The sequence below is a fragment of the Homalodisca vitripennis genome, unplaced genomic scaffold (genome assembly GCF_021130785.1).
Source record: "Homalodisca vitripennis isolate AUS2020 unplaced genomic scaffold, UT_GWSS_2.1 ScUCBcl_3939;HRSCAF=9776, whole genome shotgun sequence".
Taxonomy (NCBI): domain Eukaryota; kingdom Metazoa; phylum Arthropoda; class Insecta; order Hemiptera; family Cicadellidae; genus Homalodisca; species Homalodisca vitripennis.
This window is the reverse complement of record NW_025780068.1, coordinates 1-19,368: the sequence shown is the minus strand read 5'-3', so window position 1 is coordinate 19,368 and position 19,368 is coordinate 1. Positions and strand designations below refer to the sequence as shown.

The 19,368-nt window shown below is 32.4% G+C and overlaps 1 protein-coding gene across 1 annotated transcript; it reads right to left on the bottom strand.

The window, feature by feature from the left end:
* Positions 1-2,727: 2,727 nt before the first annotated feature.
* Positions 2,728-15,031, bottom strand: LOC124372745 (the record flags this gene model as incomplete). The annotated part of the gene is given in 5 exon segments (XM_046831157.1): positions 2,728-3,117; positions 5,492-5,724; positions 7,433-8,198; positions 10,361-10,542; positions 14,832-15,031. Coding segments are annotated over 5 exon segments (1,709 nt in total), but the record flags the coding sequence as incomplete, so codon positions are not given.
* Positions 15,032-19,368: the final 4,337 nt, after the last annotated feature.

Genomic DNA, 19,368 nt, shown 5'->3' with positions numbered 1-19,368 from the left:
GACAAGATTAATGTTTTGAAAAAAAAATCAGTTTGCAGATGATGAAGCTGAGAAAGGAAAGGTTTCACTGTTCCATTCACTTGAATGAAACGTTTGTAGAAGAAAATGAGCTTTTACTTAGTAACACACTATTACGTGACTTCAGTAAATATTATAAAGAGTTAAAGGGAAATTTGTGCAAGTGCTTTCCAGAAAACTTTGATGTTGAAATATGGATCAAAATCCATTTTGTGATATCATGAAAAATAGTAATCCCTGAGTTTTTTTTAAATGAAAAAGAGCAATTGTTTCAATTAAACTGTGATTCAGATCTGAAAGAACCAAACTGCTCTCATCAGCTTTTAGATCAAAGATACACCAAGACTACTGTGAGATTGCAGATAGAGCAGTCAAATTTATGCCACCCTTCACGGCTTGGTACTTGTGTGAAGCTGGATTCTCATCCTTAATACATCTGAAAAACAAGTACAGAAATATACTGGCCTCTGTTGAAAATGATTTGTGTTTAAAACTGAGCGCCATCATACCAGACATTACAAGTTTGAGTCAATCCATCTGTTAAATAAAATTGTTTTGTATTCACATCACTGTAATTCAATTTTTTTTAATGTACTATAGGACATTTTTTAAATTTTTTGTTTATATTTTCCCAACAATCCTGGTTTTGTTTCTGCTGCTAGTCACCTTTAAAAATATATTTTTGTTTTATTTATTGTAATGGTAAAACAGCAACTCTTTATGTAAGAGTCATAAACCTATTAAATATATTTTATCACTTCTATTATGAAATATTTAAAATTTCAAAATAGCATTTTTACAGATGAATGGTATATTATTTTATATAAATCAGTGATAAATTAAGGCTTTGAAATATATTAGGTGGTATGGCACCAAAGAATTTTAGGATTCATTACTGGTTTAGTGAAGCTCTTTTATTTGGTGAATAGTAATATTAAGCTTGACTCTCAGGTTTTTTTGACATACAATTAGTTCTATTATCACTTTTTTACTTTGACAAGTTCATTATCATGCTGATTAGTTTTTAATTTTTTGGGTGTAACAACTTAACCATTTTTATATCTGAGGAAAAGGATAGATATAAAAAAAATATCTCAAAATGTAGTGTTCCATATTTTTAACATAACGATGACAGATGCATGAAAACCTGATATAATTTCAAATCATTCATTGTCAAAAATAAACAATGACAGTGATATATTAAATAAGTTAATTTCTCTGAGAAGTACCACTCCTAATTTAAATCGTAAAAGAACTTATTATTCAATTTTAAATTAGAATATTCAAACAATATCACAAATGTCTATTTTATTAAAATGTAATGAAATGGTAAATATTACATTCACATTCATTAATAAAACAAAAAACATTGTCTGTTGCTAAAATCAGTTAATAGCTATTGTTGACAATATTTTTGTTGCTTTTCGTGTTAATATTAATTAGGTTAGAGGGGTAGACATCAAGTAACGTCCCAGATTCCGTTATAAAAAATATGGTCACTATAATGCAGTTAGCACACATAAGGATTACTATTTGTCTGTTTGTATGTGTCTATCTGTGTAATGTGTGGTTTACTAGCAAAGATCTTATATCACTAAATTAAATCTAAATAAGTATTAGGAAAAGGTAAACAACACAATGGTATATTTAATAATTGGTCTGTGTTTAGCAAAATAATATAAAAATTACACTTTACAAATATTTACAACAAAAATATACAACATATCACAGTAACATAGCCAAACACAACAATAATAAAGGGTCTAAAACAATGTTTATAAAGTCAATATCACTTTTTATGTAGTTTTATTATTCTAAAATAGATATTAAAAGAAATATAATTTTTTACAATCTAGTTTCTTCCTAAAGATATACATTTAAAAGTAACAATTGTTTTCACTAATAATAATTAGAAGAAAACATGCCATTTCAATAAAATAATTTCTCAGTCTAAAAGTTCACTTGCACAGCCGTAAACATATCTGGAATTGCTTATACTAGTTTTGGAACCTTTTTTAGAATCTTCTTGATTCAATTAATTATAATAATATTATGTATATATTAACCCACTAATTTTAACAGTTAAAATAGTTGGTCTAAACTACACACAATTCATTCACATTTCCAATTGAAAATATTTGCAAACCATTATGTTTGTTGATTTTTGTCTTACTTTTCAAATACTGTTAACATTATTTGCATTGTATTTTATAGTAATAGGTTAGTTATATTCACATTTAAAAATGTGTGTAGATGTGTTTTTTAGAAACTTCTTTGAATATCTGATACTATATTACACTGTACATTAAAGAACAATCCAATAACATAAATATAATATATGACGTTTTACTCTTGTAATAAATTATGAACAATAAGTATGAAATTATTAACTAAAAGTAGTCAAAACACTTGATGTACCTTATCATGCTGTAGTAGTGATAATATCAATGCAGTTGTAGCCTGTGGTATATACTAGTTTATCTCTCCTATACGCAAAATTTAAATTACTAAAAATTATGCTATTCTTGTTAATGTTGAAATCCAAGATCAAATTATTAAATAATTACTATGTTCAAAATATTAGTCAGTATCCTCTGATAACATTTTTTTTATCTGCTTTTTTCATTTTCTGTGAGCAAATATTTTGTACTCGGTTACAATTGTCTTCTTAACAAAAAAGGACACAGTTCTTGAAAAAAGAGACCCTTCTTTGAATATAACATCTTTATCAATAACTGAATACTTTTAGTAATAGGTAGGTATAGTTTTTTTTACTGGAACGCAAACAAGATTATGAGAAGAGGGACAGCAATCACACAGGCGATGTACAGAGTTGTCCGTGGTTCACAAGTGGAGACTGCCAGGAATTCCTCATTCCAAAGAGTGTCATTGGGGCGCACCGGGAGTTCTAGGATGACCTTGTCCTGAGACCAGAACCGGAGTGGGAGAGAGCAGGAGCCCGTCTGGTTGTGACAGGCAGCAACTGCATTGGTCACGTTGTATGTTGTTTTCTCCAGTCTGAAATGAATGCGGAGGAAGTTGGGCTGCACCTCGTTCTCACTGTTGAAGACGAAGAAGTAGTATCCGTTACTAGGCACCCTACAAAATCATTATAAGCACATTACAGAACGTTCTTTCAGCAATGATTCAAAATTATCATACTATTACATACACTAGCAACAGTGTTGTGTGTTTGAAAACAATTACTGTAAGTTTTTTTAGTATTTGAGTTGAACAATACAATTGGTTAGTTATTAATTATTGCTAAGAAATATAAATGTGTATTTATTCATATTTCGAGTATTAATTCTGGTTGAACAATTTATAAACCTTTGTGAATTTTAATACAGGTTCTTCATTATGAAATGAATGTTGGTATTGTAAGTCATACTAATTCTTCTACTTTGTAAAGTCAATTTAATTGTTTAAATATTTGATCAATCAGAAAATCATTTACACTCTGAAATTCAGTACATTCAGATTTGACTGTTACAGAAATTAAACTATTCACACATTTATCTCAACTTATTTTATAATTAATGCTGTATTGAGTAATCAGAAAAATAACAATTTTGATTTTTTAGTCGGCAATAACTTAAATATCTTCAAAACTAAGAAAAAACATTTTAGTAAGAAAATTTTGTAGTAATGTAAAATGAAAATTGAATACTTGAAAGTTTGCTATAATGAACAGTTTACTTAATTTTACCACATAAAACACATATTGTGGCTATTTTGACACTATCAAAAAGTCAGAATCAATATACAAGTAGTAGTTGTGGTTCAGAAAGCTAACTTTTTTTACCTTTGAATGTTATTAAAACTAATAAGATGATTATACATTTTTATTGTTGTCTGAAGAAGCACAGAAATTTTGAGCCCCTGACATACAATGATTTCGCCAAACCAATAGGTCTATTTGTGGGAGATTTCTAGACGTAACATTGTTTTATTAGCTAAAAGTTCTAGAAGAAAATGTAGTTTTATTAGTTGGCAGGACCCAGATACTTGTGGAATCAATATGGAACTGAGATTAATGGTCCATTATATAAGACATTTTTAGAAATTATATAGTCCCAAGAGTTAGGAACTTTGTAAAGACAGAGGCTTCCATAGGTTATATAAAACAGAGTAGAAGGATTTTTTTCTCTGACTTAATAGGTTGGTCATTGAGTGCAGAACTATTGTATGACCTGTATTCTTTATTTAAGTTTTAACAATAGTTTAACATATTAACAGTTAGATTTGACACATACCATGCTTGTTGTGATTCCTGACATGCATGTCACAATCAATGATCTGGTATGATTTGTTTATGTTGACCTGCATTATACTTATGTGTCAAATTAGTTAATCACCTAAGAAATCAGATTGCAGATCCCGATACATAGTGTTACTGGTGCATATCATTGAAGAATGGGAAATATTTGAAAAATCCCATTATCTTCATAAAATATAGTCTCGATGAAAAGTTTTCCAAAATGAAATAATTGGGAATTTTTAAGACTATATTACTAGATTTGATTTAAATTTATCCAAATGTGTGCATTACATAGAACACTATAATAACGAGAGTAAGACACAATTAAACCGTCTGGTTTCATTTCCATCTGTAAAATCTATATTATTAAAATATTAAACAGAATTAAACTCTGGGCACTTGCAAGAAATATCCAGAGTTTACTAAAAAAAAACTACATTAGATATCTCTTTTAATGATCATCCATACATGCAGTGCATGGTGGATTGTTTGCTTTAAAACTGTTTTTACACTAAAACTCTAATTGGTAAAAGTACAAAGTATTATGATTGCCAATGTTGAACTCAATATAATGAATACCCTAACTGAAAAAGTAAAAAAACTCAAGATTATATTTTGCTTCGAGATATTCACAGACTAATTTATGAAAGAAAACAACTTAATTAAAGATTAGTGAACAAACCAATAATGCTCTTGGAAGCCATTAATCTACTGGTGTTATAGATAAAAAGAAGTGGAATAAATCTACCATACTGTAGGTCACTTGGCTGACATTCAAAACTACTTCATGCGGTTTAGAAATAAGAAAGTTTTATTTTTAAGATTATATTGTGTTTTGTTCTATTTGGAACAATTAGTATTTTATTGCATAAAAGTTATTTCATCACAGTAGTCTTTCTACATTTAAAATTAACTATTGCAAAACTTGATTATGTTATCAAAATCGTATTTATCCTTTAACACGTGCAGCATTTTTAACTGTGTGGTCCAAGGAACACCTCAAACCCTTAACCTTTTGCATAAGATAAGATAAATCTATAGCAATTGAAAGGATTTGTTTAATCATGTTAACTGACCTTTAGAAAGGATATTAATTATCTCCCCAAGGGGTTTTAGACTGTTTATTAATTGGATAGATTACAGTTCTGGGCTAAAGTACCAACATGACATCTTCTTGATGTATTATATGACTTATATGTATTATATACTTACTTATATGACACGGTGTTTGGGCTGGAGGCACGGGCCAGGATACTCTCGGGACGATGAGCCTCACACACATGGTGAGGGGTGAGAGGCAGGTTGAGCAGTAAGCCTTCACACTCCAGCAGTCTCTCTTCACTGGATGAGAATGAGGACCAGAACTCACTGTTTGATTGGTCGTTGGTGGTTGACTCATTGATGCGGCCTCGGAAGTCAGCCTCTCCGTCTGGTTTCATTTCCATCTGTAAAATGTATACTGAGAAGATGTTGTTTTGCAGTTTCACATGGGAGGAAATATAAATTTGATGAGTATTTTTTTATTATAATTTTCAAATTAAGATTATTTACTGAGCATATGTAGACCGTCTTCTACAGGTTTTTCATTAAGTGTTATAACTTTCTTTCCTTATGTCCATACACTAACAACCAATAATAGTTTGAACTATTTGGAAAATATTTCCCTTTAAATAAATTAATTTTAATGAATATAGTTTAAAATATGATGGAAAACTGCAGGAGAGAAGAAAAGTGTCTCTGTAAAAGGTGGGCATCCTTAAAATGTTATTTGAAAAAGGTTTGTTTGCATTTACAATGTAAGTACAACTTATTTTCTATTGATTTCTGAATTAGTGCGTAAACAATGTCAAAACAATTTAAATACAAATTTTAAGTTGAAATAGTGAATGTAGTAACTAGATTAAACCCTTTAAAAAGAATTATTAAATATGTTAAATTTGGGAGATCAAGTACTGCAAATAAGCAAATTAGCTCAAGGATTTCATATATAATTAAACATGAGTTGGTACATTGTAATTGCAGGTGATGCCAGCAACATGAACTAGGAACTGTCAAATGTATGTAAACTCTTAAATAATTGACAAAACTGTATGAAATTAGGGTATTTGTTACTTTTAGTATATGGAAAAAAATTAAAAGCCCTGAAATTTGTTTTATAACAAGTTTGAACCAGAAGAAGGGAACTGTTTTTTTTTTTTTTTTTATTAATAATCTTAAAGAAGATAGTAGTTGTACTTTGAAAGGTTAAGAAATGTTTGTTGTGTCAGATTTCTTTTTATTGTTTTACATCTGAAAGTATGTTATGTTTTCACCAAAATAGGATTTTTCATGTTTCTCTTTGTTATGAACAAGATAAATTTAGAATTCTTTTAAATATGGAAAAAGTGCATAAAACAGATCTTAAAAAAGGGTTGAAGAGCTGATATAGTTTTAATGATTACTTAAATGTCACTCTGTAATAAACTCGCCAAGATGTTTGCTTTAAAATCGATGGCTGCAAAATTACAGAAAGGTTTTTAAAATGAAGAGCAAGCAAGTTTACTTCTGATATAGTAGAAGCTACATGCAGTACCCATATACAAAGGAAATGCTCAAGTAGAGCCTCAAAGAGGATCAACGTCATTGTTGAACATTGGCACCATTCCCGTAGAGATTTTCAAACCAGAATTCAACACTCTGACAGGTTATTAGGGATAATCTGTAGCCATTATGACCCAGGAAATGTCCCTCTCAATGGAGAGAGAATTAGATAAGTATAAGTTGTTTAGATAGACAAAATCCTCGAAACATCTTTGTATTTATATCATATTATATCATACAATACAGTTGGACTTCTTAAGACCAACTATCTTCACCTTTTAGGAATAGTTACTTTATATATAGAATACATTTATTCACTTCAGCAACACAAAAATGATCTCTATGAATAGACACAGCTCATGAAAGAGCCATAATTATTTTGAAAGAATGTATTATTTTTGTAGCTAGTGCTTCATTTGAAGTGATATTGATGAATACATGTTTGTGGAGAAATTCTTGGTAATATTTATTCCATTAAATATTGATTTGATGATTGATTGTTCCTAAAAACTTTTTGTTTTTGTAAATTATAAAATTTGTTTTGCATTTATAAGACATTTTAAATAATTTTACCTCTTCTGCAGCATTATCAGCTTCTTCATCATGCACTGTCAGTTGTGTTGCGGTTTTCCCAATTGTAGGTATATTCCTTCTTCTCCTTTTTCTGTTTGGAAGCCCACGTTTACTCAGTTTTGAGTCAGTATTCTTTGACGATTCTGGACTGATGTTCTGTTGTGCTTCCGTCTTATCTTGTCCATTAGCAGGTTCTGTTGAGTGTTCCATCTCATTGACGTTTATAGTGGTCTTCCCTTCTTCTGCAAGTTTTTTATTGAGATTTTCAAGCATAACTCTGCCCTTGGGCCCCATTCTTCTCAGCTGCTCTAGCATTTCATTGTACACCTCACCTGATGTCTTAGGCCTTTCTTCTTCGACAGGAATATTGATAACATAAGGATTTGATTTGTACTCCTCATTATCTTTTGTCTTCTGAGGACTAAGCATGTATTCAGCATATCTCAAATGGACATTCTGTCCCTTCTTATTGTCTACTTTCCAGTTGTTCCTCAATGCTTCCTCCACAGCACTAGCATGGAACTGTTTGCGATGGTGATGAACTGAGGAAATGTCAATGTGTTCGGGCATATCTTGTATTACCACTCCATCCCGGACTTTCTTCATGGTCCTTGGTATGTTGGATATATCGTTGTCAAGTGATGTGTTGTTTACACCATCCCCTTCAAAGAGCTCATCCAGTTCTTCTGAGGAGTCATCTCCGATATAAGCACACTGCTTAAGGTGTTTGTGTCCTCTGATCATGATCAGACTTGCTCCAGGCCACCTGGAAATTTTCAACTGTTTAAATTTAATTTTTAAATATGTTTAAAATACAATTTTGCCAATGTTAGTGTTCTTATTGAAAAAATATAAACTCGTAATATTATCTCTAAAAAGAGAATTACTTTAATAAAATAAATTAGATTCAGCACAAGAAGGTTGAATGTGTATGTTGTAAGTGGCAAATTCCACCATATAAAAGTACATTCAAAATTAATTGTGAATTACTTTTAATAAATGTGTATGAATTATCTAATTATGTAGTATTATTTTATACTACAGTGTTTTTGTGTTGGGATGTACAGTATTTTAGTGTTTGTGAATAGTGTTGTGCTATATTATTGTTTTGTTACATTAATTCATTTTGATACTGAATGACAAACAACTTTCTTATTTAAAATTGAAATTTAGTTTGGCCTTGTGGAATGTCAATAAGCTGAATACCACAATTCACATGATCTTATACAATAAAATTTAGCCAATATAATAATATAATTGTCAAAACATTATTTTCAAAATATCTCGTCAGTGATGTGTTACTGCACAAACCATGACCAGTACTCTCAATTTAAGCAGAATTTATTCAAATATTTTCATGAACAGATGTTTTAAATATTTTTTTTTGTTATTTATTTGCCAATATTTAATTCATTAATGTTACTAGGATGCAAATAACTTAGTTAAGAGTACAATATTGTTATGTTTTGCTAAAACACTGAGTTCATTCAATGGTCTACATTTTTTTATACACAATGGTTAAGTGAAGTGTTGTGAACATTTATTTACAAAATAAATTGCTTTCAATAATAAAAAAAGTATAAAAAAGTGGTTCAATAACTTTCACTACTGGTATTGCCGAACTGATTCTGCAACATTTTAAAATGCAAGGTTCTTTATGCTCAACTTAAAAAATTACATCAATTAAAATAACATTTTCAATAAATATAAATAAATAAAACATAAAATATAAGGATTAAATAGAAGTAATTTGATATTTTCATGCACTGGCCAACAACTATGTTTATAATAAGTGATTCACACTACTAGTTAACTGTTGTGAAAGGTGCATGCACATTGTGCTCAAAATCAACAGTGCTAAGAATAAATTTTCTACCTTTATCCAGGATTGGGGCATTTATATACTACTGCTTCATAGCATGGATTATAGACACTACCTATAAACAACACCACATACTATGTTCACCACACAGCATTGTTTACATATACTTCAAGAATAAGAAGCAATATCAGAAGTGTATACCTCATGCACCAAGTACTTTTGATAGGTAGTATGGACCATATATACCAACTGTGCACTCTTAGTAGCTTTTACCTTGTGGACCAAGTACTTTTGATGGGTAGTATGGACCATATATACCAACTGTGCACTCTTAGTAGCTTTTACCTTGTGGACCAAGTACTTTTGATAGGTAGTATGGACCATATATACCAACTGTGCACTCTTAGTAGCTTTTACCTTGTGGACCAAGTACTTTTGATGGGTAGTATAGACCATATATACCAACTGTGCACTCTTAGTAGCTTTTACCTTGTGGACCAAGTACTTTTGATAGGTAGTATGGACCATATATACCAACTGTGCACTCTTAGTAGCTTTTACCTTGTGGACCAAGTACTTTTGATGGGTAGTACGAACCATGTATATAAGATACGAGTATGTTCAAAAAGTAACGGAAATTTTCATTGTTTGAAAAAAATGTATTTATTTATTCGTTAACATTAATGTTTTCATCTTCAAAATAGTCACCAATAGATATTATGCACTTGTGCTAGTGCTTCTTCCAATCTTCATAACACTTCTCAAACTCAATCTTTGGTATAGCCTTTAGCTCTTTCAGCGATGCCCCTTTAATGTCATCTATGCTTGTAGAACAACGGCCCTTCCAGGGAACAAATTCTCTTTATTTTGTGAAATAAAAAAATTCAAACAGAGCCATGTCTGGAGAATTTGGAGGCTGGGGCATTGTTCCAGGACTAAATAGCTTGTTAGACTAAATAGTTAGAAATTTGAGTAACCAAAACTATTTTATTTAAATAATTCTGTATTACAGAAAATATTAATAGTTTTCATTAAAAATGCAACTGTTTTTCAAAACTTTTCAGCAGTATTTTAATTAAATTTGGTCAGCTGATGTATCAAGATACCTGACACATGTAGATACAGTTACTGTTGAGCCCCTGAGTAGATAGAATCCCCAATACTCTTTCATATCATCTTCCAGCACCAAGTGTCGAGTCATGGACACTTTGACAGTGTCTGGCCGTATCTCTGGCTGTTCTTGCATCAGGAATGCGTTGTAAGTCGCATTAGACCACACCACTTGCCTCTGTAACATTCACTTGTATTGTACTTGGGGACACAAATATCATTAAACAATTTGTTTCTCTTCCTTTTAACCCTTAAACCGAAATAGGACCACTTTTGACTCGCCAGGGAAATAGCGGTATGTCAGACCGCCCCGATGTTTTCGCCAGAGAAATACCGGTCTGTCAGACCGCTAGTATTTGTTTTTTTTTTTTTTACATTGGAAAAGCCTTTAAAGTTAAATCTTATCATTAAAATGCAAAGCTTAGATAATTAAAGAATGTTATACTTATTATCATCAAGGGTATTTTTGTTGGATTTGAACAAAGGAATAATGAAAAATGACACTTTTTCACATTAAGTTTGGTTTATTGAACATGGTATACGTAATAAAAAGTAGCTTAAATAAGAGTAATCAGCACGAAAACTTAAATATTCCTGGATGAATGATGAACACATCATTTCTACCTTGCACAATTTAGGCACACTTTGCGGGAGCATTCCAAACAAATGGCGTTCTCACATTCAATGCATTTGTATTGGGTTTTTCTCTTCTTTTCATAAGGCATATGCTGCAGGTTTTCCTCTTTTGTAGGCGATCGTCACGCACTTCTCCTCGCTCCTGTTCTTGTCCAAGAACAGAAAGAGAATGGTCTTTTTCAGGTCTGCTCTCAAGTTAGGCATTTCTAGTCGTCTTCTAATATGAGGCTCTACTAGTTCAAAAAGCCAGCTGCTTTATAAACTGAAATCTTGTCAAAACTGGACTTCCCCGATAGCAAAGAAACAATATGAACGCGTTAACACTGGCAATATTAATTATGGCATAAAATACTGCCATTGGCCAACGACGAGTCTTTCGATTACTCCCATAGATAGATGTCTTCATATCTAGGGTATCAACGCCACCCTTAGTCTTATTGTAGTATCCTACAATTTCAGGCTTATTTATTTCAGAATTTGTCTCAATATCGTGGTGCATCGAGGAAATAAGAAGTACGGCCTTATTTTTCTTCGGCACAACAGAAAGTAACGTTGTGTTATTGTGGAAAGCATACAGCGAAGATCCCACACGTCTTTGCCTGTGAGGTAAAAATTCTGGAGGAATCTCTTTTTGTTTTTTTTAATAGTGCCAACAAATGTTAATCCCCTTAGTTTCATTGGTCAACTAGCTCGATGGAAGTGAACCAATTGTCAGCAGTAACATTACGATTGGTTCTTTCTATATGCTTTTGTTAATTTTATGACAGTCTGCGTACTCTTCAGTAGTTGTTGTTCATCTCTGGTGAGACCAACACTGTAACAGTTTTTACCAGTGTAAATAAAAGCATTACAGAAGATACGAACTACCTGAATCGGCCATACAAAAGATTTTTATGCCATATTTTGCTGGTTTTTTGGGCATATACTGTTTGAAACGGCATTTGCCCCTAAAAGGCACAAGCATCTCATCCACAGTTACATTTGCTTTTGGACAAGCCCACAGCTTTAGCCTCAGCAAGCAGTAAGACCAGACAGGCCCCCTAATAATATTGTGAGCTGGCGTTCGCCGATTTCTTGGAGGCTCAACAGTGCTCCACTCATATCCGTTTTTTCCATGTAAAACTTGTGGCTGCGAATTAGGTAGTTATCTACAGTGACAACACCTACCGCATCCTCCAGCATTATATCTTCATCATCACTGGAGTCATTGTAGTCACAATTGGAGCTGTCGCTGTCTGATGGAACATAGTTGGATCTTGATCCGAATCGTCAGCTTCTGAACTAACATCAGAAAGGTTATCATCATCGTTCAAGAGTCTCTGGATCCTGGTATCGAAGTCCACATCACTTGCTAAAATCCTTTGGTCACAACTTGATGAAGGTTGTTGATCCATAGTGAATGAACCAGACCTTTTTCCACTACTTCCACTATTTCACTATTTCCACACCCACTATACAAGTCAATTTACAAGTATTTACAAATGTTTCACTCTATTAATACATGTCAAGTAAAGATAAACAAAGAAATAAGAAAAGTTCAAAATGTATTTTGAGCTCATTCCAGAAATATCAGTATGTAAGACCGCTAAAACGGGCAGCGCGTAAGAGAAATACCGGTATAAGAGACCCGCCAGACTTTTAAAAGACACAACTAACTGGCTTCACAACTGGACTGGAACTGAGCGGGAAGAGTGTTGATCGACCGAAAAAAGAGTGGGGGGAAGGTACACAGGCGCGTACGCCTCAAGGTCAAGTAGTACTACCAACATTCACAAGTCAAAATACCCTAGCGGTCTCCAAGACCGGTATTTCGATTTAAGGGGTTAAAAATCAGTTAGTAGTTCTAATAATTAGTATTGTATTTTGTTTCTATTAAATGCATTTTTAGAGTTAGTGAGGTTGACACACAACATGGTGGTTGTAATTCCTGACTTATGTGTGTCACAACGCTCAGGTATGATTTGTTTATTTTAACCTAGATTTTAATTATGTGTTAGGTTAGTTATTTACCTAAAGAAGAGGTCAGAATGCAGATCTCAAAACGTAGTGTCAAAGATTTTTTTGTATCACTAAACAATGGCAAGTGCCCAGAAAAATCCTGTTTCCTTCATTAATATTTCACTTGTATAATCCAAACAAGGATCCACTATTAATTACAACTGTGGGACTTCCAAAACACATTCAAGAAGATAGTTTGTTACACTGAATATTTATTTGTTGTTCAAACAGACTAAAAATGGTGTCAATCCACTCATTTGTTTTAGTTACTACCCAAAATTTCAACGATTGAACCTCATGTTCTTTCTTAAAAAAGATTGACCTGCATTGGTCAACCTGTCCACCTCTCATAAACATAAAATAATAATCTTTTGATATTAAAACAGTTTTAATTGAGTATAGTATTAGGTATTAAAATATTATTTTAAAATAAAGTTTATCCTGAGGTCCAAACTTTGTAGGTTACATATAATTATTTTTGATATATTCTTTAACTGACCGTTTCTGAAGACTTTTTCTTTATATGAATTTTAAACATGTTTTGTGTTATGTCCTAAATTTAAAAAAATAAATGACAATATACCAATTCAATGATATTAAGGACCTGACAGATCCTTCTTATAATCATGCCATTGTTTTTCTGCCCGTTTTTGCGACATGACAAATGTCTGTTTTTATTACAATAACTCTTGCCAGAAAGGTCCTATGGATCTGAAACTTGGCACATAGGATCTTCTTAATCTAAGGAGGAACTATATAGATTTTGGGGTAAAAGGTCCAGGGACAGCAATGTAGCAAATGTTCTAACATTTTTACATTGGTCTTGTGAGTAACTACAATGTCAACAAGTACACTATGAAAGTTAATAATATGATATTTTTCAGGAAGTTACCAACTCATGTCATGAACCTCAAATTTATAAACAATATGTATGAGTACATAACTAATATTCGTATCTTTGTTTTAAACAACTTGGGTCTTGGTCGATTGAATAGAATTTGCTGATATATCTGGCTTTACTGGTGACCATCTTAATTTTAGCACCTTAAGAATAATATAAAACTCCAAACACTTTTATGTCCTTAATTTACATTAAGGACATAAAGATATGGGAGATTTCTCATTTCAAAGGCATCATTAATATATGTTCAAAAAGTTTTATCATTAAAAATTATTATTATAAATTTTACAAGAAAAGTTCAACCGTGTTTGGATGGATGCGTATTCATCATACCTTTATCACCTTCATCCCCCATAAGTCTATGACCAAAGTTAAGGGTGTCAAATTGTTTCAAGTTTTACATTTTTCCTCTGAGTTAAAACTCAAAGTCATTTCTCTACAACTGGTTCTTAAAAATACTTTTGCTACGTCTGATGTGTTTTTCAATAATCCATTGTATTGATTTATTTGTTCTATTCTTTATTCGGAATAAGTTCAAAATGTTATTTTACATATTTTTCACCACATTTCTACATACATTAATACTAAAGTGGATATATCATTTGGGATCTAACTTTTTGTTTAAAATGTAATTATGGAGCAATGGCGTATGCTTTTCCATTGCTTTTTATGATTAATGTGTTGTCAAACACCGTTTTTATTTATCTTCTTCCACTTTTAAGATAGGGATTGACAAATATTAGTCTAAAAAACCTACTTTTCTAGGCATTTTTACTTTTGGAGCAGTTTGTACCACTCCTGTTGGATATAAAAGTTGTATCTTATTTATAAAGAGGGATACTCAGCAACCTCCTTAGATCACTATACTTAGAACACACAGTCTAGAGATTACATGTAGTATTAGGTAGCAGGTAGGTAGCAGCTTTTCGTACCTGACACCAGGTGGTAGATATCCTGTGGTCCAGAAGTCTCACGTCAGACATGCCCACAGGGTAGGCCTGCTGAATGTAGACATTGTACCTCATGTAGAGAGGGATACTCAGCAGCAGTCCTGGCACAAGTATACTGAGAACACACAGTCTAGCGACTCGTAGAGGTCCGTAGAGCGAACTGCGCTTTGACTTTTGTGCTTCTGTAACATAAGAACGGAAGAGTGAACAGACCTGCAAAGATAATTTCAGGGGCGTTGAAATAATTAAGCGTTGAAATGTTTCTGTGACATTGATGTTATGGCATAGCTTTGCAAACGAGCAATGTGTCCTGTAATATACAACAATTTGAATAATTTATAGCGAGAGATAATTGCAATAATACTGCTTTTAACCGTAAATTCTTTGTATGTACCTGTCTGTTTACATATCCTGAATAGCCGATGATTTAGTTAAGATCTCTACATAATTCTTTAAGTAACTTAACCAAGAATGGTTTAGCATCTTCTCTGTGAATTTTGGTGAAGTCATGTTGGGTTAGTTTTGTTAGGTTAGGCTACATGCAGAATAACCCTGCTGAATTAGATCGAATACGTGATAGTTACCAAGGATGTTATATAATATAGACGGATTATCTCCAAGCTGATAAATAAGTTAACACTAATTTTACTTTACTATGATTAACTGACATTCCAATCCAAATACAAGTATTCATCTTAAATCACAACAGATCTCTTTCCAAAAGATTCAGTGAAATTTTTCAGTCAACTGTGTATTCTCATACTAAAGTTAAAATATTTGCATGTCATTTCCATGCATACAATGACATTAATATTGGTAATACAAAAATTGTATTTTTCGAAAATCCGTTCAAAAATATTATCGATTTCATGCATGTTTAATATTGGGTAGCACTGTACCGGTACTTTTATTTAGCAACCGCAAAGAGCAGTGTTACACGCATAGTATGTATTGGTTGTGCGCTTAGCCTTGTGACAAAAGTTTTTACGTTGACAATGCCGAAGTACTAAGACAGGATAGATCAGTCATACCATGCAACAGCAGTAGGCACGGGTAAGGCTAGTGTTTGTAAACAAATCAGTGGAGAGTTCAGTGTTGGATTCTGGGAAGGTTATAATTAGAGTCAGGAACCAGTCTGCCGCCTGCAGGTTGAATATGCATGAGACAATAGTCCAACAGTTGATGTTGTCACCTTGAAGCTTTGCCAACGCGAGGTGATCTGGGTACTCGCCAGGCCGGCACTGCGCAAACAAGTTCTCGACATCGCTGCTGCAGAGGCCGGGTGAAATTTTGAAATTCGGAAACACCACAAATGGAGAAAGGTAATGGGACCAAGACTGACATAGCAAATGTGACTTGGAAAATACCCCGTAAATTTGATCTGAGAATAACGGAATAAAATATAAGATTTTTGTTCTTATTTCCCTCTTTGATACGAAAATATAAGACGTTTTTTTTCTTATTTCTCTCCATGATCACTAAATAGTAGAGAACATTTTTTTTAATTACACAAGCTCTTTGGTTTCAGATAACGGGTACAAAAAATTGAAGTTCTCACTTTGAGAATAGATAATTTTGTTTCTTTCCACTTAACAATCACCCACCACAAACTCATTTCACGTAGAAAACTATACTTTCAATTTATTTTCGGGTTTAAAATAGTATCGATCTATATTGCTACACGCATAAACTACAGTTAATTAGAAAAAGAGCAAAATAAATTTAAATTGTGAATAGTTAAAGATAAACGTTGTACTGTAAAACTTAAAACAGGGGTTGTCAAAATCTTTTAGTACTCTAGCATACATGTGTGTTCGTATAAAGAGAGAAAAGTAGATTCATAAACACAATTTATAACCATAATAAATATTAGTAACACGTAAAATAATGTTTCCTTTCGCTTGTTTATGGATAAAAGTGGGCATATACGATATAACTACTAAAGTAGTTTAATTATTGTTTAAACGTAGTTCTAAGAATTTTTTAACTTTTTCTATTGAAAGGACTATGATATATTTTGATATTTCTATGTAAAACTCGTATAACAAAACAATAATAGCATGTTTAGATATAATCAGAGATCACCCATAATAGATTTTAGAGGGGGAAAAGATCTCAATATTTTTTAGAGAGGACATATCTAATTTCAGAAATTCATAACCAATGAATTGTTTCAAATATTGTTCATACATTATTATAATAGTTTTAGTTTCAAAACAAGTAATTAAGAGCAGTTTTCCAAACAGAATAAATAATTTTACACTCTTGTTTTGTTGGTTATAGCACGGACTTTTTGTTTTATTACGATTCATGACTCGCGAGTAGGCCTAAATTACCGATCTGCTATAAGTTAATGAAAAAGTTCAATTCCGCAAACATCTTCAAACTTTGTTTGATTGTTCAGACAAACTTGGAAATCGTTAGAAACGATTGAACTAAATCATTGCATTGTTCCTACTATATTCTAGTTATGTCTGTCGAGGGTTGATTGTCAAGCAAAATGCAGTTTTTCGAATACAATCGTCAAGAGTTCGTGCCTGTCCAGAAGGGTGTCGCGAATAAAGCGCACTGCGAAGAAAACGCAAATCCTTTTGGAAAAAAGGAATCTAGCCCATTATGTTCTTAAAAATAAGGAATGTTACTGTACGCACACAGAAGCCCACGCTGATGCGCACACAGGGGCATTTCCAATCGGTACTGTGTCTCCTTTCTTAAACGTGATATAACGTCAGAAAAGTTAGACGATCTGGGACAAGATCTGAGGTTGGAAGTACCTGTCGGAAATGCCCCTGTCTATTGTACTAATTGATGACACATCTGAAGGGTGAGGTGAACTGTGGTGGATGGTCAGGAGGAATGTACTTGAGCTATTGTATTGATGACTCACCTCCAAGCAGTTTCAACTTCGAGCAACAACAACTCGTATTCATTTCCTTGTAAAGTAACACCTACACTAAACTGTCACATTGGTTCTTGTATGCTTCCTTCGTAAATATCTATGTGGGAGCTTTATTCGCATAATCATCCAGCAGTACTACCAGACATGTTGTGGTTAAAAAATCACATTCGAAAGTTTTACAACCTTGAGTCCTTAATTATACAATGTTAAATAATTGAGTTAAAACGAACTACCCGATAAAAGTTATTTTCCAATTTGTATTTGTTTTTTGTACGTTTTCACAGCATATTCCTAATTTTTGAAAAAAAGAAGGAACCTTTAGGCATTCAAATTCTTTTAGCCCTATTCGGTAAAACCTACACGCCAGATATTCGAGGAAGTGCTATATTAACTATGAAACTATTACAAGTTAATGAGAACTCTTTTAGAAGGAATATTTTTAATTATCTAAAGCAACAATCAATACTCACTATAGTACAAGTTCTTGATTACACGCTTTACTTCTGAGTGTTCACCGAGAGCGAAGATTAACGAAAGTTATAAACATTTTTTCAGCAATAAGAAAATGATTTCTAATTTGTAAGTCTGCTACAGCTTCGGATGGCGTGTACTAACTAGATGAATCAATATTTTTTTCAATTGCCTTAGAATGTCTGCTTTATATTATTAAAGCCTTAAGTTAACAGCTACAGAAATTATTTTGTATTTACTAGAGCAACAAACGTGTACACAAGTCTTATTTAATTCTACTCATGAATTATAATTTTTAAAGACTTCACTCTGGCATACTAGTGCAATGTGGAGCAAAAAGTTATTATTAATTCTTTTCCTACCCTAAAAGAGTAATTTTGTATGTTTAAGTGAAAGAAATTGTATTTGGCTCTGTACAAGATCGATAGAATGAGATAAGTAATAATAATAATAATTCAGTCCGTAATATCGGGATTGCTGGTATGGGTTGGGACGACAATTAATCTTAACAGAAGTGAGTAGTTTCAATATAGAAGTGTCAATCTCTCTGGTTGGCCAACACTTCTAGCGAGTGGCGTGTGTGGTGGCAATCTCACATAGCGTTCGCTGGGTTAATCAACTTCTAACACTCTAGCTGCTATACTGACCCCACATTGTCAATCATCATTGACTGTCCAGGCTAACTCTAGTTAAGCTACCACTCTTTATTGACGGATCATTTAATGTGAGAAGTGACATAACCAGGCGTGCTCTGTAACCAGATGCAAAGATTGATAAATTGACTTCAATGATCAGTCAATTTTTTTCTGCTCCTATTTTGGCAGACCTGAATTTTCATACGTAGGCTTTAAATTAAGTTGGAGACATATAATATACCGTATCGTATGCCCTTATATAACCTAAAATATATGAGGAAAGAAAGTAATAATGAAACTGTTTTTTATCCGCGTCATAATTGCAACTAAACTAAAACTAAAGAAAAGTAATGTTTTTGAGAGAAAATAAGCTATTTTATGTGTACAGAAATATTATTTTACAAAGAAAACATTGTATAAAAAGTAATGCTTCGGTGAATAAATAGGTTATTTATATAGAAATCTAATTTGCGAAAAAAAATGCATCGATTTAACCGATAACGGATTATTAATT